The following is a 25,640-nucleotide window of genomic DNA, read 5'->3' as shown; positions in this document are numbered from 1 at the left end:
TGTGACTTGATATGCAGCAACGACGGGAGCAATGCAACAGCTCAACACTTTTGTCATTTTGTCAAAAGCAAAAGACTGTGTGGATGCCCTTTGAGGTTAAGGAGGTGGTGAGTTTAGACACTGCAAAACAGGAGTGCACATAATTATTAGCAAACACCACAAACTCAATGGGACTGAAGAAGAGGTAATTTATGAAAGGAGGTTTCTTTACTGTGGCAAAAGAGGAGGGACTGCAGTTGTTCAGAGGCTTGAGGTGGTAAAAATTTTGACAAATGTTTTGGCCGTCAATTTCCTTCTTTATTAATCTTGGGAGAATGTAGGTTGGGAATTCTTTCAAACTCTGCACCTCTTCAAGTTGTAAATTGATTAGTAGACCCATCTTTTCTGTTGCTGCACAGTAAAGCAAGAGAGAACAATTTGATGTATCCATCGGTTCAGCAACTTAAGTGTAAAGTTCTGAAAAAGCATCAAACTGAGATCTTTTGAGAATATAGTATAGCAAGTGGTTGCAGATCTAACTGTCTGTGAAAGCTCAACATCTCAGCAAATCCACTGAATCCAGTCATGGCCCTGTCTAATTCTTTCTATGGGTAAAGAAATTCCAAATAGACTAGTGGTGCACAGAATGCTTGGCTGCAGGGGTGGGTATAAGTTTTTTTGTACCTTGGAACTGCTGTGGCTTGTTATTACTTAATGGGAAAATCCTACTTTAACACTGGAACAGCTAAGAACAATCTTAGGCATGGTTCAATATGATAATATCATGAAGACATGCCATAAAATATACTATCTTGGATACATTGCCATAAAAATGGGGTTGTCACAGCACATTAGTCCTGTGGTTAGATAAAACTGGAGAAAAGTTGTGTCAAACAGTACCTATCGGTTGCATCAGTTCACAAGCAGACCCCGAATGTAATAATCATCTTCCAGTGTTGTGTTTAAATGATTCTGCAGTTGATATAAAGTACAGTCATTAAGCATTGAAAATTATATCTGAAATCAGAAACCTCTAAATTACTGGTTAGCAAATGAACAGTTTAATTACACTTTGTATAAATAACTAATTGCTTCCTGAATATCTCACACTTAACTTTAACAGAGGACTCCACATTCTAATATTGCAAAATTAGAATTTAGTTGCAAAGTTCTATGTACTTCTATCATCATGCTGAAATCATAGCATATTGCTGTAATCTTTATTTACAGAGGAACTATTTTTTAACCCTGAGCTATTTTGTTTACAATTTCTGTATCTTTGCCACAATATTTCTGTAGACATATAGTGGCCACTGCTGAGCACAGTCATTACAGATATAGATTAGAGCATTACTATGTCAGCAGTTTGATTTCAGTCCCATCCCTAATGACGTCCAGATGCTTTTATAGTGGTTGTATGTTGTATGTTAATTTCCATTAACATATTTCATGTAGTTATTCACCATGGGTTCAAAAGCCATTTCACCATTAATATATTAAAAAATGGGCAACATTGACAGAAAATTAAAATAAAGAAATAGTATAGATGCATGGGTAGTCTGTAGTTCGTAGTTGGATTGATCGATCAGTTTGCTGAGTTTGTGAAGTGTGTATGGAATTTGCATGAGGAATGAAAGAATTTGTTTATGACGTCTGGTCAGATAGTGCTACCATAAAGCCCCAAGCCATAAACAGACTTCAAAGAAAGATAGATTTTTAAATCTGTAGAAGTTGTTTTACTATTTGGTAATTACTCCCAAACTATCTACGTAGATTAGCAATGCAAATCCTGGATACAAGAATTGTTCAAGCAATAAAAATACTTAGAAGAAATATTGTATGAGGTAAAATAGAGGCAAAAGAGAATAATATGAATGGGGAAAAAAGCACAAAAGTAATCCGAAAGCATTATTGGTTATATAACAATTCATAACAAGTGTTCACAAGGAAATATTGTACTGAAATCAGTGGTGAATTGCTACCGGTTCTGTGGGCGTGGCTTGGTGGGCGTGACTTGTGGGGGGAATCATGTGACTGGGTGGGTGTGGCCAACTTTTTTTTTCTTTTTAAAAGCATTTTTTACTACCTATTCACCCAAACTGGTAGTAAAAAAAATGCTTTAAAAAAGTAAAAAAAAAAAAGGTTCTGATGATCATGCAGTGCAGCTGATTGACAATCACTACCGGTTTGCCCGAACTGCAGCGAACCGGTAGCATTTCACCCCTGACTGAAATGTAATTGATAGATATAGCAAAAAGCAAGTCAGAGACAAATTAAATTCAGACAGTAATTAAGATGAAGTGGAATAATTAAATTAAAATAAATCACAAGAATAACATTTAATTCAAGCATTATTTTGTTTATTTGTTTAAATGTACTGGCTGCCCAGCTCCAGTGGACTCTGGGAAGCATTCAAAACAATAAAAACAACTAAAAACACTGAATCAGACAACCCAGACTAAAATCATCAAACAGAGAGTAAAACCAACAAAACTAACAGAGGCTGTTGAACAAAGAATAACATCAGTTCCAGGTCTGCGACTAAAGGAAGGTTTTCAAAAATTTCCAGTACCTCAGAAGGGAGAATGCTATCCTTATCTCTGGGGGGCTACTATTCCAGAGGTTGGGGCAATAAACAGAGAAGTCATGCTTTCTAGGTCCAAAATAACAAAATAACAAAATTTAATGGAGGGGACCTGCAGCACACCCACTCATCTAGAATATACTGGGTAGGCTGAAACTGTTAAACACAAGTGATATTTCAGATATCCATCCTCTATGTTCTGACCTAGGCTTCCTTAGAAAGCATGAAGCAAAGTCTTAATTCCGGCCAAATCTCTTTTATTTAAATGACTTACTGTCATTCACAGTCAACAAGGCTTTGGCAAACAGTCTTTCAGAGGAATGTTTATCAACACTCACCGTATCTCACTTGGAACGCTGCCAGAGAACCAATTTCCAAACACAGGACAAGGCCAAACTTGGCACAGAGTCACGAACAGAACTTTCCAATCTTGAATCAACCAAATGAACTAATTGCTTCCTGCAAAAGCCCACGTCCCGTTCACTCCTCTTTTATGTCCTATGGGAGGGGCCAATTATCTCTAAGGTGTGGCCTTACTCCCAAGTCGACTCTGCTTTCTTAATTGTTCTTGTCTTCTGGCACCTCTGCACATGCACACACTAGGAACGGGCTCCAGCTGTTCCTCTACCTCGCTGCTGTCTATCTCCCTCTCTGCCTCCAGCAGAGAGCTCGGACAGCTCTCGTCTGAGCTTTCCCCAGCCCCCAGGACTGACCCAAGTTCCTCCCCAACCTCCTCACTGTCCGACTCTGTTGTCAGCTCTGCTGGCCGCCAGCAGGCCATTCTATGCCATACAGGCCTAAAGGTAATAATCAGCATCTTAAATTGCACATAGAGCCCATCTGCTATCCAATGCAGCTTGCATACCAGCGGTGGAACCTAGGTCTAACCCACACCGAGAGATGCCCGTTATTTCTTGTGCTGCTCCATTTTCAACCAGTTGTAGTTCTGAATGCTCTTCAAGGCCAACTCATTATGATTTGCCCAGTGGAAGTCCAACTCTGAGTAAATCCAAACAACTTTATCTGCCAGATAGCATCAATATGCCTCACCACAAACCTGGAAATGATCCTGTGGGCCAAGCCCCTACCCCGATAGGGAGTTGGCCAACCTAAATAGTGCCGCTGGATGGTTTTCAGAATTCAAAAGGGATGGAGAAATAGCAATGTTTTATCACTCTTTTAGCCATAATGGAGGCCTGAAAATGATTTCTTACTTGTGTTTGGTCAGATTCACCCTTTGTCTTTCTCCTATGATCTAGAGGTGTCACATCTGGCATATCATCTCTTAGAGCTCTTCAGAAAACCAAAGAATAACCCAAGATCAGCATAGAGAGGAAGGCTGGATAGAAACAATCGGGATTTAAGACAAAAGTGATAAAATATGTTTTACAGGTGGCATACAACTCCATCAATAATTGGCAAGATAAATAAATCATTCAATAAGATGCCATGAGACTGAAGTTACAATCTACCACATGTGGTAAACCTCTTAAATAAACCAAAACTATTGCAAAGACATAGACAGCACCATTCAGAGAAACTTAGAAAGCAAAGACTAAATGAAACCAACATTCTTTTTACTAAGTATAATCCTAGAATATATCAATTAAAAACACCATAGTTTATTAAGATAAATGCTTTGCCCAGCATTGGAAAAAGGATACAGCACCAATGATATCTGATTGGGAACTTTAACTTGGAGAATGAGCAACAATGGCAGAATTAACAATATATATACTTATATATTTAAACTTGTGTGTGTATGTGTGCGTGCAGTGGTGGGCTGCTGCTGGTTTGGACCAGTTCGGTCGAACCAGTAGTTGCGACCTGCAGAGGGGTCCTCCCCCCCCACCACCCTGCCCTGCCACTATGCCATCCTATTTACCCATATTTTTAAGCCACGCGCATCAGGGGTGAAATGCACTTACCTTCGCTACCGGATCGCAAATGTGAGCATTCGCACACACTTCTGCCACACATTCACAGGGCCTTCTGCACATGCGCAGAGGGTCAAAAACATGATGACGTCTGGGCGGGTAGGCGGAGCCTCCTGCCACCAGCCCTACCGGATCGCACAATCAGGATAGATCCGGCTGAATTCACCACTGACGTGCATACGTGTAAGCCGTGTGTGTGACCAAAGCACATGTGTGGATGGCTGTATGCATGCCTGGAAGGCGCATGTGTGAGTGAAATGAGTGTGCGCATGCACAAGTAAAATGAGCGTGCACGTGTACAAGTGAAATGAGTGCGCGTGTGTGCATGCTCACATTTTCAGTGCTGGGCGAACCAGTTGTTAATTCATGTGCCGCCCACCTCTCTGTCTCTCTCTCTCTCTCTCTCTCTCTCTGTTTGTGTGTGTGTGTGTATACACCTATTAGTTTAAATTTAATCAATATAATACAATACAATTTATTATTACAGTTTTAGACCAGAACAAAATCAAGAATTACTCTCAGACATATTATATATCAAGCAACAATATGATTTCTAAAGTTTGTGTTTATAAACACTGTAAACTGTACACTGAGAGCGTATGCACCAAGACAAATTCCTTGTGTGTCCAATCACACTTGGCCAATAAAAATTCTATTCTATTCTATTCTAAATCACTTGACGTATAAAAAAAGAGGGAACTCAGAAACCAAATATTTATCTATACTATTTTTGTAGGGTTTTTTTCGCTCTCCTTAATTCCCCTCTTCTTCCTTTCAGCTGAGTCAGTGCTTACTATTGTTTTATGCTTATGATATGTTTTATGGTCAGCTTTATCATTAATTATGTACATAATAGGATGATGATTATATCATTTACTCTGCAAACAGAAAGTTGCTGATTTAAAGCCCACAGAGACAATTTAATTACTATTTTTCTTTTCCTAAATTTCCTAGTTTCCCATGATTTTTTTTTAAAGTTCAGAGATGCATTATTTTGTAATTTTTCCAGTTACCTAAAAAGATTATATCCTGAGCTTCCATAGAACTTGAATGTGATGAAAACATGAATATTAAATATTTGAATTTAGAACCAAAAATTGTATCACATCTTTTTAAAAAATAGCTTTATATGCTAAGGAATCTTTTGTTCTTTCAAAATGTTTGTTACTTATCTATGGAGATTTTCAACCATTCAAGTCATGGTCATCCCTATTTCACTTACAGTTACTAGAATCTTTTAGAATTAAAATAATTTAGGGTCTTTGGTGCTCTCTAAACTTGGTTGTTTTCTTGCAGATGCTTCATTACCCAAACTAAGTAACATCATCAGTGCTACTAGCAATATTAAAATAATTTATACACACAAGAATTTCCTGAAATACCTCATTTAGTTTAAATATTTTGAAAAGGTTTTAGAAAAATTCAATTGTTAAAACATGCTTTACATATTGAATGCATAAGGCACTTTATTTTCCACAATGAAAAGTAATTTTCAACTTCCACAAATAACTTGTCACACCTTTTTAATAAAAATTGTTAATCTTAGTTAATGAACAGATAAATGACTTTTAGCACATTCAGACTTACAAGATTCTGTTATTATAGCTGTTCCAATAAAAGTAGCTCAGATCTACATAGCATGGTTTAGTCTCCTGTATAAGGCTGGTGCATGCAACTTTCCGATGCTCATACCTGAACCCAGACATGAAGAGATTTAAATAATCCACTTCGCGCAGGCTATCTCTAGTTGTCTCCTAAGCACTTTCTCTGCAATCTTCCCCAAAAGGAGAAGATTGGAGATAGCTGTCAATCCATGGCTTCCTGAGGGAAGTTGCATTACCTCATTAAAGGCCCTTAGCATCATTCCTCTGTCAAAAACATCAGCTTGAACCAATCAGAAAGACCCAGATCCAGACAATCTGTAGCACAACTCATTGTGTCATAATCACTACTCCAGAATCCACAAGTTCAAATGGCTCTCAGATGACTTCTGCAAATGTCACTTCCCTGGAGTCCATAGCCAGAGTACAATGGTCATAGCCATAGATAGAGAAGATAGGGAATTGTAGCTGTTCTTGGCTCCTGAGTCTGAATGCAATTGCTGAGACCCATAGTTAATGCCAAAGTTAATGCTTAGTGTTGGTCAGATTGAAGTGGCTTAATGTCTGCATAAATGAATAACCAAATATCTCACAAGGCTCTGCCCAGCCAATACTGCCTTCTGAGTGAAATGTGAGCAATTTTGTCTGTAAGGCTTGGCAAAATTGTCCCAGCAGACTGAAAGAAGTTTGTCAATATAAAACAGCTAATTTTAAAGAAGGCCACCAGAGGACACCCAATGGATCTTATAAATGCAGATAAGTATTTATTTATTTTATTTGTTTTAATTTGTATACCGCCCTTCTCCGACAGGACTCAAATAAAACAGAACATACAAAATTTAAAAAGAGTTTAAAAATAATTAAATATTTTGGGCCACAATTTAAAACAACCCAATTAAAATCAATTCAATTTAACTGAAAACAGTGGGATCAAGCCAGCCCAACTAGGTGAAATAAATAAGTTTTCAGGGCCCGACGAAAAGTCCGAGGTCTGGTATTGTGCGTATCTCTGGGGGGTGGTTGTAATGAAGTAATTGACACTTCATCACCTTTATCATCATGGGGTATGGCTGTTTGGTAATTTTTTTGGGGGGGGGTCTTTCACCAACATTGCAGCAAGAATTTCTTTTGATCATATTTTCTTTCTAAGAAAAACCCCCTGCATAAATACTGATCACATGATTTCATCACCCTTTACCTGCAAATCAATCTATCAGTTAGAATAGACCTGGAAGGGATCCTGGAGGTCTTCTAGTCCATTCCCCAGCTCAGGCAGGAGACCCTATAGGATTTCAGATTAAGCGGGTGTCCAGTCTTTTCTAAAAACCTCCAGTGATGAAGCATCTACAACTTCTGAAGACAAGCTGTTCCACTGATTAATTCCAGATTGCTTCTCTCACTGTTTGGAAGTTTCTCCTTAATTCCAGCTTGCTTCTCTTCTTGATTAATTTTTATCCATTGTTTCCTGCCCTGCCTTCTGGTGCTTTGGAAAATAAGTTGACTCTCTCCTCTTTGTGGCAGCTCCTCAAATACTGGAATACTGCTATCATGTCACCCCAGTCCTTCTTTTCTCTAGACTGACCATACCCAATTCCTGCAACTATTTTTCGTGTTTTTTTTTCCCCTCCAGGCCCTTAATCGTCTTAATTGCGCTTTTTTGTACTTTTTCCAAAGTCTCAAAATCTTCTTTGTAATGTGGTGATCAAAACTGGATGTATTCAGATCAGCACATTGCTTCAAATGAAATCCCTTCAAGCAGGGGTGGGTTCTAAATTTTTTCACTACCGGTTCTGTGGGCGTGGCTTATTTTGTAGGCGTGGCTTGATGGTCATGTGACAAACAATTCTTTAGGATTTAGCAGAGGTACTGGTCTACCAGGCTTTTAACTGCTTGCAGAGCCGTACCAGTCTACCCATTTGTTTTTGGAGCGCACCGATCTACCCATTTGTTTTTGGAGTGCACTGGTCTACCACCACACTGCCTTTTACCACTGATCAGCTGTAGGGCAGCCCTTTGAAGCACCGTGGCAAGATTTTAAACAGTTTTTTGTTGCTCTGCCACCACCGAGAGCATCGGAAACCGCTTTCAGGCAGCTTGGCCTCAATTGCCAATCTACCACCACCGAGTGGTTTACAAGGAGCAGATCGGTTCTAGCCGATCTGTTGGGAGGCTTCTTGGCTTCTCAATTTAAAGCGACGGTGTCTTGGGTTTTTTTTCTCTTCTTTGTCAAGTGAACACTGATTTTTTCCTTCTAGCCAATCAGCTGGGACTCGGGAGGCAGCGAATAGATTGGGGACGGGGCCAGGCAGAGGTGGTATTTACCGGTTCTTCGAACTACTCAAAATTTCCACTACCAGTTCGCAAGAACTGGGGAGAACCAGTAGCAACCCACCACTGCCTTCAAGGACAGCTCTGGTCTTTTTTTGACAGCCTCCAAGGAAGAAATTATTTTAAGCCAAGTACATATATTTGAAACTAAAAATTAAGGAATATATTATGGGAGCTAGATTGCCAATAGGAGCACCCCTGTGACACTACTTGTTTGTCATTAGTTACTTGTGCAGAATTGTGCAAAAGGAAATGACGGTTAGAGCTAATTTCTGGGTTCAAAAGATTTTTCTTCTTTGTAAAGTATGTGCGCTAAATATTTACCATAGCTCAGGGGTAAGCAACTGGGTACACACCAGATGTTTTGCACTATATTTCTCACAATCTTTGCATTAACTGTTGGGCTGCTGGGAGTTGGTCCAAAATATCTGGAAGGCAAATAGGGTGTTCTAATACTCCTGCCAGGATTGTAGCCAGAATAGGCCCAGTTTGAAAAGAGAGAAATACATTAGCATGTGTAGGCATAGCTAGTTAAAGTTTGTGCAGGCACACATTTAAAAGAAATCACATACATCCAGGCTCATTATCAAATAGGCAATTCCTATTTGCTGTTGCAATGTGATTAACTGCTCCTAATTACTTTCAAAGCCTTATCTGGAAACACCTGGGAAAGTGAAAATCCAGTAAATACATATATATTTTCCAGAGTTGGGTGATCCTGTACTTCTCTTTACCAAATGACAATCTGGACTTTTAAACCAAACTGCACTTTTAAGAGTAATGGAAAGATATAGGGAAAACTATATGCTAATTATTTTACAAGTCAACTAAGAAGTTGAAAAGGCAGGAGTTTCAACGTGTTTTCTACAATTAACCAAATCTGTCCAGGAGTTCTGAATATTGGGTACACTAATTTTTTTGTCTGGATCTTAACAAAAGCACCTAATGTTGTAATATAAAAAGTTAACACACTCTGAACATATTTATGATGTTTCAACCCTCTGGAAAGCTACAGTTGAAGTCACATTAACTATGTTTCAGCTTACCTTAAATATTTTCTTTGGCATATAAAGAAAAGGCAATATCCAATCTTCATGTTTGATCTTGCTACATTTCAAATTTAAACATTTTCTCTACAATATCTGCTACAGGACAAATTCATGTACTTTATCTTGGCATTCTCTTATTGATGTACACAAGGACCCTATTATTTGGAATTCAACAACATATCCTGACAGGGAAATAATGTCATAGAGTTTCACTTTTGTTATGCATTTTATGAATGATCTTGTCCCGTCAGAATGAAGAAATATGAACTTGGAGACAGAACTTAATTTCTTAAGGTCTCGCCCACACACCTTTCCTTTCCTAATCTCTATTAACACCAGTCTTCCTTGTGAGGTGAAATTATGAGGAATATCCCTACAGGATTTTGTTGAATGCTTTAGATTAGGGCAGGGGTGAAATCCAGCAGGTTCTGACAGGTTCTGAAGAACCGGTAGCAGAAATTTTGAGTAGTTCGGAGAACCGGCAAATACCACCTCTGGCTGGCCCCAGAGTGGGGTGGGAATGGAGATTTTGCAAATCTTTCCCCCAGGAGTGGGGAGGGAATGGGGATTTTGCAGTATCCTTCCCCTGCCACGCCCACCAAGCCATGCCCACAGAACCGGTAGTAAAAATATTTGAATTTCACCACTGGATTAGGGGTGTCAAATTCACATCATCACAGAGGTGTCACATGACATATCGGGGCTTTTCCCCCCTTTGCTAAACCGGGCGTGGGCATGGCCAGCGCGTGATGCATCACGCCCATGGGCTGGATGGGATGCAGTAGGGCTGTCAAACGACAGCCCTACTTTAGATCAAGGTAGATTTGTATGAGCTGATTGATCTCTGAGTGGTATATAGTAGATAACCATAAATTTCTAAGTGCTTTCTTTTCTCTCCCTCAACCCCATTTGATCCTCAGTCTGCAGTTAAACAGAATGCGAGGACTGTGAGTTTTATGCCTATTGTTTGTGATATAGAGTTAGTCCTCGGCTTACAACTGTTTGTTTAGTGACCATTCAGTTACACCACCACTGGAAAAAAAATAATTTATGACCAGTCCTCACACTGTCAAGCACCTCAACATGCCCACGGTCATGTGATCGAAATTTAGGCACTCGGCAACCAACATTATAAATGATGCTTGCAGCATCCCTGGGTCATGTGAACAAGCATTTGAGATCTTCTCAGCCAGCTTCTGAAAAGCAAAGTCAATTAGGGGAGACAGATTTAGTTAATTGTGACTCACTTAACAACTGCAGTAATCTGCTTAACAACTGTGGCAAAAAAAGTGGTAAAATTGGGTGTGACTCACTTAACAATTGCCTTGCCTAGCAACATAAATTCTGGTCCTAATTGTAGTCGTAAGTCAAGGAATTCCTGTACATTCTAGACTTTGAGTCCTCCAATCTCAATCCCTTCTTCCTCTATTCTTTTGCACAAAGGTCTGAAGGCTTTCATTCTGCTGAGAAGTTAAGAAACGACAGACAGTCCTCAACTTAAAACAGTTCATTTAGTGACCGTTCAAAGTTACTAAATTGAAAGATCAGCAGTTCAGCGGTTCGAATCCCTAGTGCTGCGTAACGGGGTGAGCTCCCGTTACTTGTCCCAGCTTCTGCCAACCTAGCAGTTCGAAAGCATGTAAAAAATGCAAGTAGAAAAATAGGGACCACCTTTGGTGGGAAGGTAACAGCGTTCCGCGCGCCTTTGGCGTTTCGTCCTGCTGGCCACATGACCACGGAAACGTCTTTGGAAAGCACTGGCTCTTCGGCTTTGAAACAGAGATGAGCACTGCCCCCTAGAGTCGGGAACAACTAGCACATATGTGCAAGGGGAACCTTTACCTTTACCTTAGGCAACAGAAATTTTGGGCTCTGTTGCAGTGGTGGGTTGCTCCCAGTTCTGTCCGGTTCTTTAGAACCGGTAATAAAAGCGGTGGGAGCTTTGGTGGGATTCAGCCAGTTCGCACCACTTCATGAGAACCAGTTGTTAACTTTCTGAGCAGTTTGGCAAACTGGTTGTTGGAAGAAATCATTAGGGCAGAGAACCGGTTGTTAAATTACTTGAATCCCACCACTGGGCGGGAAGCTCCATCCACCTGCCCGGATGTCATAATTGACGATCTGCGCATGGGCAGAAGCGCGCACGCTCCCATTGTGAACCGGTAGTAAAGGTAAGTAGAACCCACCACTGCTCCGTTGTTTCTTCGTAAGTCGAGGACTACCTGGACGGCAATCCTTCTTCCATATTTTTTTCCTCTTTTTGTGGACCACAGCTGCCCACATCTGTGTGTATGTGGGGAGGGGGGGAAATCTAATCCCAACCTTCCCAGCCTGGAAGGCAAGGCAAGGTGGGCCTTGGGGCAGTTCAATCCCCTCACACCTGTGATCGAATTCCGGAAGAAGAGGGGAGGGGGAATGTCCTTTAAAGCAGGGGTCTCCAACCTTGGTGACTTTAAGCCTGGCGGACGTCAACTCCCAGAATTCCCCAGCCAGCTTTGAATTCTGGGAGTTGACGTCCGCCAGGCTTAAAGTCGCCAGGCTTAAAGTCGCCAAGGTTGGAGACCCCTGCTTTAAAGCATCTGGAAGGTGCTGAGCTGGACCATTTCTTCCAGGTGACAAAAGAGGAGATTTTCTCCACTCCCATCTTGAGCCTGCAGGTATCCTGGCCGCTCAGGTGAAGGCGGCTCCTTCTCCTCTTTCTCTGCCTTTCTTGACGTTCCTCCTTTTCCTCGCCGCTTTCTACAGACCGGGCTTTCCCTCCGCCACCTATGGCGCGTCAAGAGAAGGCGGGACAGGTAAAGGGGCGCGGTTAAAAGCCGCCGCGCTCCAACAGGGAAGACTTCGAAGGTCGCGGTGGAAGAAAAAGCTGCTTTTGCTGAGGATCCCGGCGCGCCGAAGCGCAGAGGGGGACGCTCCGCGGTTGCTAGCTTTAGCTGGGAAGCCTCTCCCCGCCGATAGCCTGGATCCCCAAGCCGCCCCTACCTGGTGCGCTCGGATCGGCGGGGCGCTTGGGGCTTTCGGTTTACCTGGGACTCGAACAGGTGAGTTTCCATCGGAGGGGAGAGGAACCCTATAGGACCTCGACTCCTACCGACGAGGATAAGGGACGCGCGCGCGCGCGTCTGTCTGTCTGTCTGTCTGTCTGTATGTATGTATGCTGTATGTATGTATGTATGTATGTATGTATGTATGTATGTATGTATGTATGTATGTATGTATATACATATATAGTGAATAGATGGTTCTAAGGGGCTGGATGGCTTTGCGCGGCTGCCGATGGACCGCGCGATCCTAAAGCGCGGGGACTCAAACTTTACCCCGCCTTCCCTTCTTCAGCCTCCTTCTCGAGTGGAGTTTGCGAAGCAACCCATTCCTGAAAAGTCGTTGTCCTTCACGGCGGAGTCTTTCCCTTTTTTTTAAAGGGACCGGAGCGTCGCGAAGTCAGATTCCTTTGGCGTAGGTAGGGGAAAGAGGAGCTGCTGGACAAGAAAGAGGGTTAAATGAGTTTGCAGGCGAGGAATCGTCCTTGCTTGACGGGTGGCATGTAAATTTAATAAATAAATAGATAAGTACATAGACTTCCCGATTGTCCTCCATCAGGGGTCTCCAACCTTGGCAACTTTAAGACTTGTGGACTTCAACTCCTAGAGTTCCTCAGCCGGCTTTGCTTTGCTTTGCTGGCTGAGGAACTCTGGGAGTTGAAGTCCACAAGTCTTAAAGTTGCCAAGGTTGGAGGGCCCCTGCTCCATATGGACTTTCCCCAGGTGATATGAGGGGATGTTGAATTGGTCCAATCCAACAGGGTTCTTACTCATTTCTGGAGGGTTAAATCCCAGATGCTGATGGAAAAACAACCGAAGAAGTTGTTATCTTCAATTCCTTTTATATGGGAGGATTCCCATAAAACAGTTTCTGGGGGCCCTGTCTATGTGCTATTGGAAAGAAGGTCAAAGAACATTTTCTTGTCCAATTGGACTATTCTCAGGGAGGGTTTTTTTTTCCCTTTCTTTATAAAAACAGAGTCCCGTGGCAGCAATATTAAAAAATAATTTATGAAAAGGAGACCTATTCGTGAATGCTTTTAGGTACCACTAAATCTTGTTTCATTTTTCAAATTTTATTTATTTATTTATTTGTTTCAATTTCTATACCGCCCTTCTCCAAATAGGACTCAGGGCGGTGAACAGCCAAAGTAAAAAACAGGACATACAAAATTTAAAAACAGTTTAAAATAATTAGATATTTTGGCCGTAAATTAAAACAACCCAATTTAAAATCAATTTAAAATTTAACTCAAGCCAGCCCAGCTAGTTGAAATAAATAGGTTTTCAGGGCCCGACGAAAAATCCGGAGGTCTGTTATTGTACGTATCTCTGGGGAGAAGTTGTTCCAGAGGGTGGGCACCGCCACAGAGAAGGCTCTCCCCCGGGGGTCGCCAGCCGACATTGTCTGGCGGACGGCACCCTGAGGAGGCCCACTCTATGCGAGCGTACTGGCCGGTGGGAGGCTATTGGTGGCAGAAGGCGGTCTCGTAGGTATGCCCTAAGCCAATTTCCTTTGCCAGTTTTATAATTCTGTAATAATAGCCCATTCAGTTCTAGTAGAATTTCCTTACTTGGTTGTTGTTGTTGTTGTTGTTGTTGTTGTTGTTGTTGTTATTATTATTATTATTATTATTATTTTGGTCTAGTATCAAAAAGCAAGGTTAAAGAAGTTAAGGTGTCTGCTCTCATTACTAAAAGTAGTAGACTGGTTTGTCATTGACTTGCAGCATAGTAGGCTAAGTAAATGTGTTGTTAAAGAAGATCCCCACAATGTGGAATCTATTTCTCCAATTGATCTCTTGCATTTTCTTTGGTTTTCTTCTTCTCTCTCCCATAATGGCAATCCAGGGATAGAAGTTAATTTCTTTGAAGAGAAATCAAATTTTCCTTTCTTGCTTTGATCATAATTAAGACTTCAGAGTATCTTAGTTTGTTCTCCTCTGCCACATACAAAGATAATAAATTGCACAGATCACTCAACTTAGCTGATAAAGTCAATTCTTCTTTCAGATGTTCTTTGAGAAGATTCAAATCATTACTATTTGGCTAATCCTCAAAATGGTTCTTTTGTTGACCTTTCCAAGAATGCACTTACAAATTTAACAGCACCCTAAATTACTAAACTTTAAAACAACTTATTTTTTCATCACTTGGAAAAGCAAGCAAACAAGTTCTAACCATGAGTGGTTTATGTTACTTTTTTGCTTTCGTCCCCAACCCAATAATTATATGTGATTTTTTTCTGTCTATGCTGTAATCAGTGTCTCCCATTTTTCATCATTTTGTCTTTGTCACCCATTTGTATGGTGTGGTAATGCTTTGTATGTACTTCATGTAGATGTGGTTGATCTTTGTAGTCTATCTTGAGTCTTAATGACTTTGTAGGTAAGTGGGCAACAGTACATAGGTTGTTTACCACTGGCTTCTTCTGGGATGGTCTTCCCAGTTTATCTTACAGCCTTGGAATTTGCTGGCAGTTTCCCATTCAAGTATTAATCAAGACTGACCCTGCTTAGTCTTTCAAGGTCTGTTTGCAGATGACAATGTCTGTCCATGGAAGTCTGTTCTTACACACAAGCTGTTTCATAAGTTGGGAAGCTAGCTTTCTAACCACAATATTGAAATATTTAGGGAATTGACCTCATCCTGTGAATTTACAAGTTCCTTTGAAACTGTATGTGATAAAGGCTACAAAAATGTAACAATATAATAGATGTGATTGAAAATGAATGTTGGGATCAAAATTTAGTTGGATTTAGGAATGACATTTCCTTTTTGGAAAAAATATGTGGAAGTACTTAATACTCCAGTGGTAAAGATTCACTAGTGAAGTATAATTGCAGTATAAATTTCTTCACATAACTGTTTTCCCCTTTAGAAAGTTGATTGAAATATAAATAAAACAAATGGGCTTTTGTAAATATTTCATACATTTAACAGATAATTTCCTTTTCTTTTACCTTACAATCTTATTTTTGTGAAATTTGGAAATAAACTCTTGCTTTAAAGAGTTCTATATAAATTCAATATATATATAAATATTAAAAGTGGCACAAAAAGTTATGACAATGTCCTTAACTTATTGTTGCTCACCTATTTGGGAAAATGTGTGATTTTTCTGGATAGTTTATGATCTAATAAAACAAAGATAGGCAATTAAATATAAATTTGCAACACAGCCAATTTTTTTAAAAAAATGAAAGTCTTGCCTATAGATTAAACACTTTTGTATTTACAATGTAAAGTCATAGATTCTTCCTTAGTAACTATCTGTTTTCCTACTGATTAAAGAAAAGTGTTAGCTGTTTCTCAGAAACTGTGATTTAACTGAAGTGATATTTTAATGTGTTTTTGGATTTATGACCAAACATTTCTTTTCTCTATTGGAGTTTTTCTTGGGTGAAGTGGTTCAAATAAACATTTTACTTTTCCCATTGTCATTGATCTCCGATAGCCTAATTATACTTCAGGAGAATAACATGGGGAAATGCTAATAAGGGAACTTTTGCAGAGGTATCTGTGGGAAGGAAAGGATGATTTAAGCCCTTTACTTGTAAGTTGCCAACAGTTATTTATTTACGAGATGAAAAACATATCAATTTGATTGATCAATAAAATAATTATTTATTTCCCTGTCCACCCTATCTCTCCTAAAAATGTCTTCCTCTCTTTTGTTCCCCAAGCTCAGCTAATGCTGAGTGGGAAGAGATAGCCTGTAGCCTCTTTAGATATGCAGAGGAATGCTGCCTGATAATTCTCCTATACAATTCGTTCCACAATTAATTTGGAGAAACAGGTTTGCTGTGAATCAGAAGAAGTCCATAGCATCGCTTTTAGTAGCTATCAGACTCCTGATCTTTGAGTTTCATGCAATGGCATAGCTCTCCTCCTACCAAATTTATTGTAGTGACTTTTTTAAATTGTTTTAACTATTCACTTATATCTCCAGTTATTGTTGAATTTCACTTTTCATCATCACCAATATGATACAGTAAAAAAAAAAATGTGCAATTCACTTTTTTTTTGGTATCCAGTGCCCAATAACTCTGTTACTCTACACATACAAATGTTTTCCCCTGCAATAATTTTCCCGTTAATGTTGGTCTCCATCTACTTCATTAATTATAACAGTTTGGGATCATCATTTCCTTCTGTTTCAAAAGACATGAGTAAGGATTATTTGGTATCAAGCTTCACTTTTGTCAATTTAAGGGACATGACTCTTTGCAGTATTGTGAAACTGGTTCGTTGTGCCTGTCTTTTGGTTTGAGGATTTCCTGGAATTGTCCTTGTTCAGTTGCACAAGATCAGTTGAAGCTAGTTAACACCCATGTCAGCCAATCATCCAATATGAACATTCTAATACAAATGGGACATTGATCAGTTATATAAAATAGCTGACCAGAGTGCATGTCCTGTTTGATAGGTTGTGGCTTTTTTTAAAAAAGATCAACAACAGCAAGTATAATAAACTATTATCAGTACAGTGTACTGAATCCTTTCCGATTTAGACACCATGATTCAGAAAGGAAGGAAAAAAAGGATGATGTGGGGTTTGAAGAGATGTAGTCTCTACTTTTTCCCGCCAAAATCTTGTAGTCCACCCAAGAGCTGAGGTGCAGGAGTGACTCATTGCTCATTTTCCAGTTTGGATGCTTCTAAAAACAACTGTTTATACAGAAGAGTATATATGGCATTTTTCAAGTTTTCCTTTTTGTGAAGAGAAGGGATTTGCTTCAGGCTAGTGTAGCTAAGAGGCTTCATTAAGGATCCTCTTAGCAGATGCATAAGACTGTGGAAAGAGCTCATCCTGCCCAAGCACCCATTCACAATATGTCTTATCCACACCCTCTTTCCAGCTACCCTCACAAGAATAATTTTCTATTTGCAGAGTTTTCTTCTGACAAAACAGGCATTCCACAACTGGTGAAGGGTCTGTTGTTCGTGTGTCCAATTCTAAGCTTAGATTTGTGATTATTTTATTGCTAAAATGCAGGGTAGAAATATTATGAGTAGATAAAATTGTGATTGCTGTTTTCTGAGCCTCTTAGTATGTTGCTTTGGTCAGGATAAGTAGCACTAAACATTATCTTAACAAATCCCAAAAAGGATTTGTTAAGTTAATGTTCACTTAATGAGCTGCAAAATATGTTTGTGTTTATTTGCACTTTTTTAAATTTTTCTCCTGTAACAGAGTAAATAATATACTTTAATACACAGAACAGTATGGACTGTCTTACTAGGTTTTCTCTTCTTTATCCTTTTCTGCATACACATTAAAGAGAACAAAATAAAATCTTTATCAATCAGTGTATGGAGTGAGGGACAGACACATGGATGAAAATTCTAAAATTATTTCATTAAAAATTTTGGGGGTGGGTTTGGTTGCTTCAGTTCTTTCACCAGCAAATCTACCACAGTCATGAGCTGGATCTTTAAGTCAAGTTGACTTTGGACTCCCATAACTAGCAAAGGGGCGGGTAGTATAGATTTTCCATGCCAGGCAATCAAAATAAGGTTGCAAGTTTGCAAATCAGAAATTAACTTTATAGTTCAATGTCTGTGAAGTAATCCAAAGTCCAGCATTACCTCATGCAGTGTCTCTACCACTTTCTGCACAGAGAAGACACTATACTATTAATTTGAAGCCAAATCCAAGTATTCCTTAAGCAAATTAAATCTGTATACAGTTTAGTAGAACAGTTATTATATACAGTGGCAGACATTTAAAAACAATCTGTAATTTATAGTGAAAATGAAAATAAAATGTGATTTTGTTTTATTAAATTATAGAGTCATAGACATGACTTGCATATCCCATATATATCTTGTGATGTATGACTTTATAGAACTGGCGTAGTTTATGCTATTCAGACATATAGCATCTTGGAAAGGTTTGGGAAGCTTCCTTCTATGCTGAAACATCAGTATATAGTCATAGGTAGATCACACTTATAACATTAGTCTTTTTATATGAGGTTTGGCTCTTCAACCATTATGATTACCTGAGATCACTCCATCAAAAAGTGGGTTATATACTATTGTAAATTATAAAGAAGGCTTTATAAAGATCACTATCCAAATAGCAAAGTATGGTAATCCTATTTGGATTTGCATTAAAGCTGAACTAGCTTTATGGGGCTTATTATTAAGTGAAAACCAATATTTTTCAGGAGAACAGGTGTCATTCTAAGGAAGCCTAGTTGTACAAGTAGCTTCTCTAGTGTGTCACGTATCTGTGTATGATTTCTTCTTAACCTATGTGACAAAGATTATCTAATTTAGACTTTGTTGCAGTATAATCAGAAAAGTGAAATACTAATTTTCTCCTGCTCAGTTAATAATTACTCCAGGAATCTAATGTTTCTTGAAGATTATTGGGAAACAAGGAGAGACAGAGAAAATTGTCCATGTTTTAAAGTACTTCTACTAGTTAAATTGAAATCTATCCCAAACTGACACTCAGTGAATATTTTTTGTTAGATTCATATGGCCTTTATCAGAATCAGAGACATGTCAATTTTTGACTCTTAAGAATAATTCATAAGTACTATTTTCCAAATGCCTTTTGTCATACTAAGAATTAGTATTCCTGTTTGTTTATTTTTAAGGATGTTACATATTCTTTGGGAAATTCTTTTCTTTTGGAAAAATATCCCAAGGAATTCAGAAATTTGGCACATGCAATAGAGATACACTGAGTAATCTATAGTTACCTAGCATCTTTCTTCTCCTCACATTCGCATTTACAGGTAGTTCTCAGTTAACAACTGTAATTGGGACTATTGCTAAGACATGTCGTAAACCAAAAAACCCATGTGATTGCACCAAGTTACAACAGTAGTTCCAGTTACTGTCATTAAACAAATCATGCGTGGTCATTAAGTGCAATGTCATGTGATTGCAGTTTCCTGACAGCTTCTCTGCTAAGTTTGGTTGTTGGAACCTGGCAGGGTTTTTTTTTCCTTTTTACAACCCTGTAATTTCTTAATTTGGGGTAGAGTCAAGGCAACTGAATGGAGCTGAGCATTTACTGGTCAGATGCCCTTCCTGATGCCTATGTGAAGTTCAGAGTAGATATTTTCTTTTTGCACCCTGAGAGAAAAACATCTGTCGCTACCTAGGATTGAACAGCTTCCAAATGGGAGGTGAGCATCTTCACCACTAGGTCACCATGCCGCTGTTGGAAGTGGACAGCGAACGTTGCAAATGGCAATCACATGACCTCAGGGACGCAATAACAGCTGCAACTTTAAGGACCGGATATAGCTGTCCTCATTCAGCGGCATTGTAACTTTGAACAGTCACTAAATAAATGGTTGTTAAGTGAGGACTACCTGCACTGAGAAAAACCACCCTTCAGTCCTTAGCATAGACTTAAAACAATATATGAAAAATAAAGTGGCTTTAAGAACTCTAAATTGAACTTTCACGGTTTGTTAAAAAAAGTTCCATTGTTACCAATACATGAGATCATGTATTTTTAATGTTATGCTAAAGAATTAATTCACATTTATTTTGTACATTTACCACATTCTTTTTAAGGGGGGGAACCCCTCATTCTTGATGACTCCAGAAACAGCCCTGGATTCTTTTCAAAACTTTCAATTTCATCCATCCTTTAAATAACAGCAGTTGGGTAGCCAAATCTAAATATTAGATATCTCTCTAACTCTACAAGCAACAATGCCACATTAACTTCGGTCAACATAGAATACTTTGGTGCCTGGGTAATCAATGGGTGTGACACACAGATTCACTTGCAAGTGGCTAGGCTTGTTTCCTGCTCAACATTCATAAACTGAGTCAGGATTATGAAAATTCTATGAGTGACACATTAGTCCTTGTAATGCACCCCGAATATGATGTTACAATATTACAACTGTATTGTAACTTTATAAAATATAAAACAAAAATGATTGTGTACAAATTAAATACAAGCAAAGATGTGAGATGAGTGCTCATTGACATCCATGCCTTAGTCACCCCCCCCTCCATTTGCAATACAGCAATGCCCTCCATACACACTCTCTTAAAGGCCATCCATAAAGTGCAAACTGAATGAGAATGCAGCAGCACCAGTGGTGGTTCTGCCCGATTCCGCCGAGCCGGTAGCAGTGATGATATGACGTCACCGAACCGGTTCTGCCCCCCCGGCGTTATTCTTACCTTTTATTTGGCCCCACCCCTAATTTATTGCTGCCTCCTGAGTCCCAGCTGATCAGCTAGAGAGAAAAAAACTGTTTAAACTCTTGCCACCAGGCTTCAAAGGGCCGCCCTACAGCTGATCAGTGTTAAAAGGCAGTGTGGTGGTAGACCGGTGCCTCCAAAAACAAATGAGTAGACCGGTGCCTGCAAAAATAAATGGGTAGACCAGTGCCTCCAAAAACAAATGAGTAGACCGGTGCCTGCAAAAACAAATAGGTAGACCGGTGCCTCCAAAAATAAATGAGTAGACCTGTGCCTCCAGAAATAAATGGGTAGACCAGTGCCTCCAAAAACAAATGAGTAGACCGGTGCCTCCAAAAACAAATGAGTAGACCGGTACAGCTCTGCAAACAGTTAAAAGCCTGGTAGACCAGTATCTCTGCTAAATCCTAAAGAATTGTCACATGACCATCAAGCCACGCCCACAAAATAAGCCACGCTCACAGAACCGGTAGTAAAAAAAATTAGAACCCACCCCTGAGCAGCACCATAGTTTTGGGTGTCCCCTGGTTCACCTAAGTCACAGGTGTCAAACTCGATTGTGTCACGTGACGTATCATGATGTATTGTGACACTTTTTGCCTTTGCGGAGCTGAGGTGAGTGTGGCCTGCATGTGACGCATCCAACCCACAGGCCGCTAGTTTGACACCCCTGACCTAGGTTGTTTTTAGCCTTCCAGAGGCTAAATGCTTCCCCCTGAGCATTGTCCTAGGATGATGGTTGAGATTTATTTATTTATTAAATTTATATGCCATTCATCTCACTCTGCAAAGTGACTCTGGGCCACTGCGATGGATCATTGTTTGATTTGGGGAGGGGCAGAAGTTTACTTCTGTTTTAACCATTTTTATGGAGCCACCTAGAATCATTTTATGAGATAGGTGGTCATATATGTTTTATAAATAAATATACAAATCTAAATCTTTTACTTCGCTCACTATTTATAGAATTAGTCTAAGTGCTGTTAGGCTTATTTTGGTATCATTAAGTCAGAAAAGGATAATTGCATTTTAGCTTGCTACAATATTTTTGCTGTCCCTGTTGAAATGACATCGAAAATAATCTGTTTAAGATATGGACTGCTGTTTTTAAAAAAAGCATTTTAATTGCTTATATATGAGCTATGGTGGCGCAGTGGTTAGAATGGAGTACTGCAGGCTATTTCTGCTGATCACCAGCTGCCAGCAGTTTGGCAGTTCACTTCTCACCGGCTCAAGGTTGACTCAACCTTCCATCCTTCCGAGGTGGATAAAATGAGGACCCAAATTGCTGGGGGCAATAGGCTGACTCTGTAAACCACTTACAGAGGGCTGTAAAGCACTGTGAAGCGGTATATAAGTCTAAGTGCTATTGCTATTGCTATATCATTTATTTGAATGAACTATGCATGCGAATCCAGAAGCAGCTTTACAAAACTATGATATAATTTTTAAAAACATCTTTTTGTCTTAACAGGACCCAAAACTCAGACAATAACATGGACTGGGGAGCCCTGCAGTCTATTTTAGGAGGGGTAAACAAACATTCCACCAGCATCGGGAAGATCTGGCTGACTGTTCTTTTCATCTTCCGTATTATGATCCTCGTAGTTGCTGCAGAGGAAGTTTGGGGCGATGAGCAAGATGACTTTGTCTGCAATACTTTGCAACCAGGATGCAAAAACGTTTGCTACGATTATTTTTTCCCAGTTTCTCACATCAGACTCTGGGCCCTCCAGCTCATTTTTGTTTCTACTCCTGCACTTTTGGTGGCCATGCATGTGGCATATAGAAGGCATGAAAAGAAAAAAAAGTTCCAAAAAGGAGATAAAAACTGTGAATTCAAGGACATAGAAGAAATAAAGAGACAGAGGTTCCACATTGAGGGTCCTTTGTGGTGGACATACACTGCCAGCATCTTATTCAGGCTGATATTTGAAGCTGCTTTCATGTATGTGTTTTACTATATGTACGAGGGGTATCACATGCCTCGCCTTCTGAAATGTAGCGTTTGGCCATGTCCCAATATAGTGGATTGTTTTGTTTCCCGACCCACTGAAAAGACAATATTTACCATTTTTATGATTGCAGTGTCTGGCATTTGCATTCTACTAAATGTAGCAGAATTCTCGTATTTGTTGCTGAAGTTCTGTGTTAGACGGTCTCGAAGAGGAAAAATACCCAAAAATCATGCCATCCAGGGGAACAAAGAAGAAAGCAAGCAAAATGAAATGAATGAGCTTATATCAGATAGCTGCCAGAACACAGTAACACCATTTACAAACAACTAGAGTGACCATATGTCTAACATGCATTTGATGTAGAGTAACTGAATAACCACATTCATAAAGCTGCTGTGAAAGTGGTTAGATTTGATTAAGCGATAAAGTCAAGAGGAGTATTACTACATGTCTACATGCTAGACATGTTTTCTAAGGTCAATAGTGACATAAGAATGTTGAAGATTTTAAGATGATGTGATTTACTTTATGTATAACTTTACCAAATCTATTTTGATTTGTTAAAGTTATGCTAATTAGTGCCTTCATATTGAAATTAATCTTTAAACTGAAGAGATGGAATAAACTGCCTTAATGATTAAATACTGTTAGTATTAAAAGACCCTTTACCACTGTGGCAATTGTTCTACTTTTTCAACTAAATTAAATTAACATATTTTTCTAAGGACTGATATTCCATATTTCTTGATGTAAGACACATGATTTATTAATGTTTCTTTTTTATTTTTATTTTCATAAATGAAAAAATGCTAATGTCTTCACTGTAATGTGATTGGAAAGTAAACATTTTAAACCATGAACAATAAATAATTCTATGAATATTCTGTCTGCCAAATATGAAATCTCCTTGTATTAAAATGCATTAATTATAATTTTAAAGAAGATACGGATATAGTGTTTCATCAACTACAGAGCATATCCATTATTTTTATTATTTTTAAATATTATTATTAAACCATAAATGGAAATGATAGAAGTAGGAAAAGTAGTGGTAGTTGGTTGAAAATAACATGAAGAATATGTCTGTCAGTAACATTTAAATCAACTTGTTCTAAATAAAAGAAAAAATGTTTTTGATTTCCTGTAAATATCTCTACATTTGTTTGTTTTTAAAAAAGGTTGACACCTAAAAAAAAACCCAGTGTTTCATCCAAAGGGCAGAAAATTGAAGAAGGATTTAGTCAAGTTTTAGCAAGCTAGATTCTGATATTTAATAGCATGATCTTTACAACAGAATTTCTACTCAACATCTCATATAGCTTAATACTTAAGTCTAGAGTTACATTTGAGAGTTAACTTAAATTCTAGACACGATTTAAGTTTCAGTCTCCATTAGCTTATGCGACACTCACATTCCCAGAAAGAACTGATTCAGTTTGGAACTGCAAACTAAGCCATAGGCTTTGGAAAGCATTTTTTTATTTTGCTACAAAAAGAATTGGAAGAAAGTAGCTATTGAGATACAGCTATTATTTGGAACAGAGTAGACAGGAAGGAAGAGGAAGATGCAAATTGAGTAGAGTTCTATCACATCAATTGGTGGGGCTGGGATTTTAATTAATATAGGAAGGTAGGAAAATATAAATTTAATTTTCAGCAGCCATGGTCAGAAAGATTAATGCTTTCAACACAACTCATGCTATTCTAGTTATAAAGCATCAAGGAAAAGATAGAGGCAGATTATGCTTACTGTTCAATTCAGGAGTGAAATCCAGCAGGTTCTGACAGGTTCTGGAGAACCAGTAACGGAAATTTTGAATAGTTCGGAGAACCAGCAAATATCACCTCTGGCTGGTCCCAGAGTGGGGAGGGAATGGAGATTTTGCAATATCCATCCCCCAGGAGTAGGGAGGGAATGGGGATTTTGCAGTATCCTTCTCCTGGAGCGGGGTGGGAATGGAGATTTTGCAATATCCTTTCCCCGGGAGTAGGGAGGGAATGGGGATTTTGCAGTATCCTTCCCCTGGAGTGAGGCGGGAATGGAGATTTTGCAGTATCCTTCCCGTGGAGTGGGGTGGGAATGGAGATTTTGCAATATCCTTCCCCTGGAGTAGGGAGGGAATGGGTATTTTGCAGTATCCTTCCCCTGCCAAACCCACCAAGCCAAGCCACGCCCACCAAGCCACGCCCACAGAACCGCTAGTAAAAAAAATTGGATTTCACCACTGGTTCAATTCTACTATAAACACCAAAAGAAACTATAGTGATTTTCTTTTTCTTCCATATCAGTTAGCTTAATAAGCAACATTAAATAAAGCAAATGAAAATAGCACATTTGGCCAAAATTCTAAAACAATGTGTCTCCCAATGAATGTGAAAAAAACAGCTAACAGCTATTAAATAGAAGATATTTATTTATTTATTTATTTATTTATTTATTTATTTATTTATTTATTTATTTATTTATTGGTTCAATTTATATGCCGCCCTTCTCCGGAGACCCAGGGCGGCTTACAATGCGTTAAGCAATAGCCTTCATATTTTTTGTATATACCTGCTTAGTAGGGCTTTTGGCATTAATGCAATGAGTTTCTGGCTCTTAGGAAATAAATTTCATTAAAACAAGAACAGGTTGCTTTAAGTTGAGTATTATGTAAGTAATACTTACATAAGTATGTAAGTAAGCCTACTAGAAAATTTCAGCCTTCAATAATTGTATTTGTTCCCTTACTTCTAATATTCATTTATTCTACTAGTAACACCAATTTGGTAATAACAGTTGGGAGAAAGTGTCAGACACAATCCTATGGATATTTGTTTAAAAGTAAAACCACACGTACTTGGTATCAGATTTAGGTGTCTCTGAGCACATGCTTAACTAGGGATTTGTTCTCAGTAGCAAAAGGTGAATTTGATACGTTTCTATCACATTTCCAGATTTTTCATAAAACTTTTGTTTCATAGCCTAAT

General features: G+C 39.0%; 1 protein-coding gene and 1 long non-coding RNA gene across 2 annotated transcripts; one reads left to right on the top strand and one right to left on the bottom strand.

The window, feature by feature from the left end:
- Nucleotides 1–879: 879 nt before the first annotated feature.
- LOC117664201 (uncharacterized) lies at nucleotides 880–6,232 on the bottom strand. The gene is made up of 3 exons (XR_004590958.2): nucleotides 6,088–6,232; nucleotides 3,778–3,902; nucleotides 880–951 (listed from the first exon to the last, which is right to left on the bottom strand). It is a non-coding gene; the product is annotated as an uncharacterized LOC117664201 (long non-coding RNA).
- Nucleotides 6,233–12,379: 6,147 nt separating this feature from the next.
- LOC117661325 (gap junction beta-2 protein-like) lies at nucleotides 12,380–23,549 on the top strand. The gene is made up of 2 exons (XM_034410000.3): nucleotides 12,380–12,519; nucleotides 22,187–23,549. Exon 2 carries the CDS (start codon nucleotides 22,209–22,211, stop codon nucleotides 22,998–23,000), a length of 792 nt encoding a protein of 263 aa, XP_034265891.1. The 5' UTR covers nucleotides 12,380–12,519; nucleotides 22,187–22,208; the 3' UTR covers nucleotides 23,001–23,549.
- Nucleotides 23,550–25,640: the final 2,091 nt, after the last annotated feature.

This window comes from Pantherophis guttatus, chromosome 5 (genome assembly GCF_059756535.1).
Source record: "Pantherophis guttatus breed Tessera chromosome 5, ASM5975653v1, whole genome shotgun sequence".
Classification (NCBI taxonomy): Eukaryota; Metazoa; Chordata; class Lepidosauria; order Squamata; family Colubridae; genus Pantherophis; species Pantherophis guttatus.
The sequence above is the reverse complement of the archived record's forward strand: the minus strand, read 5'-3'. Positions and strand labels throughout refer to the sequence as shown.

Excerpts from the sequence above, each read along its gene's own strand:
- LOC117661325 (XM_034410000.3), top strand. The coding sequence starts at position 22,209 with ATGGACTGGGGAGCCCTGCAGTCTATTTTAGGAGGGGTAAACAAACAT.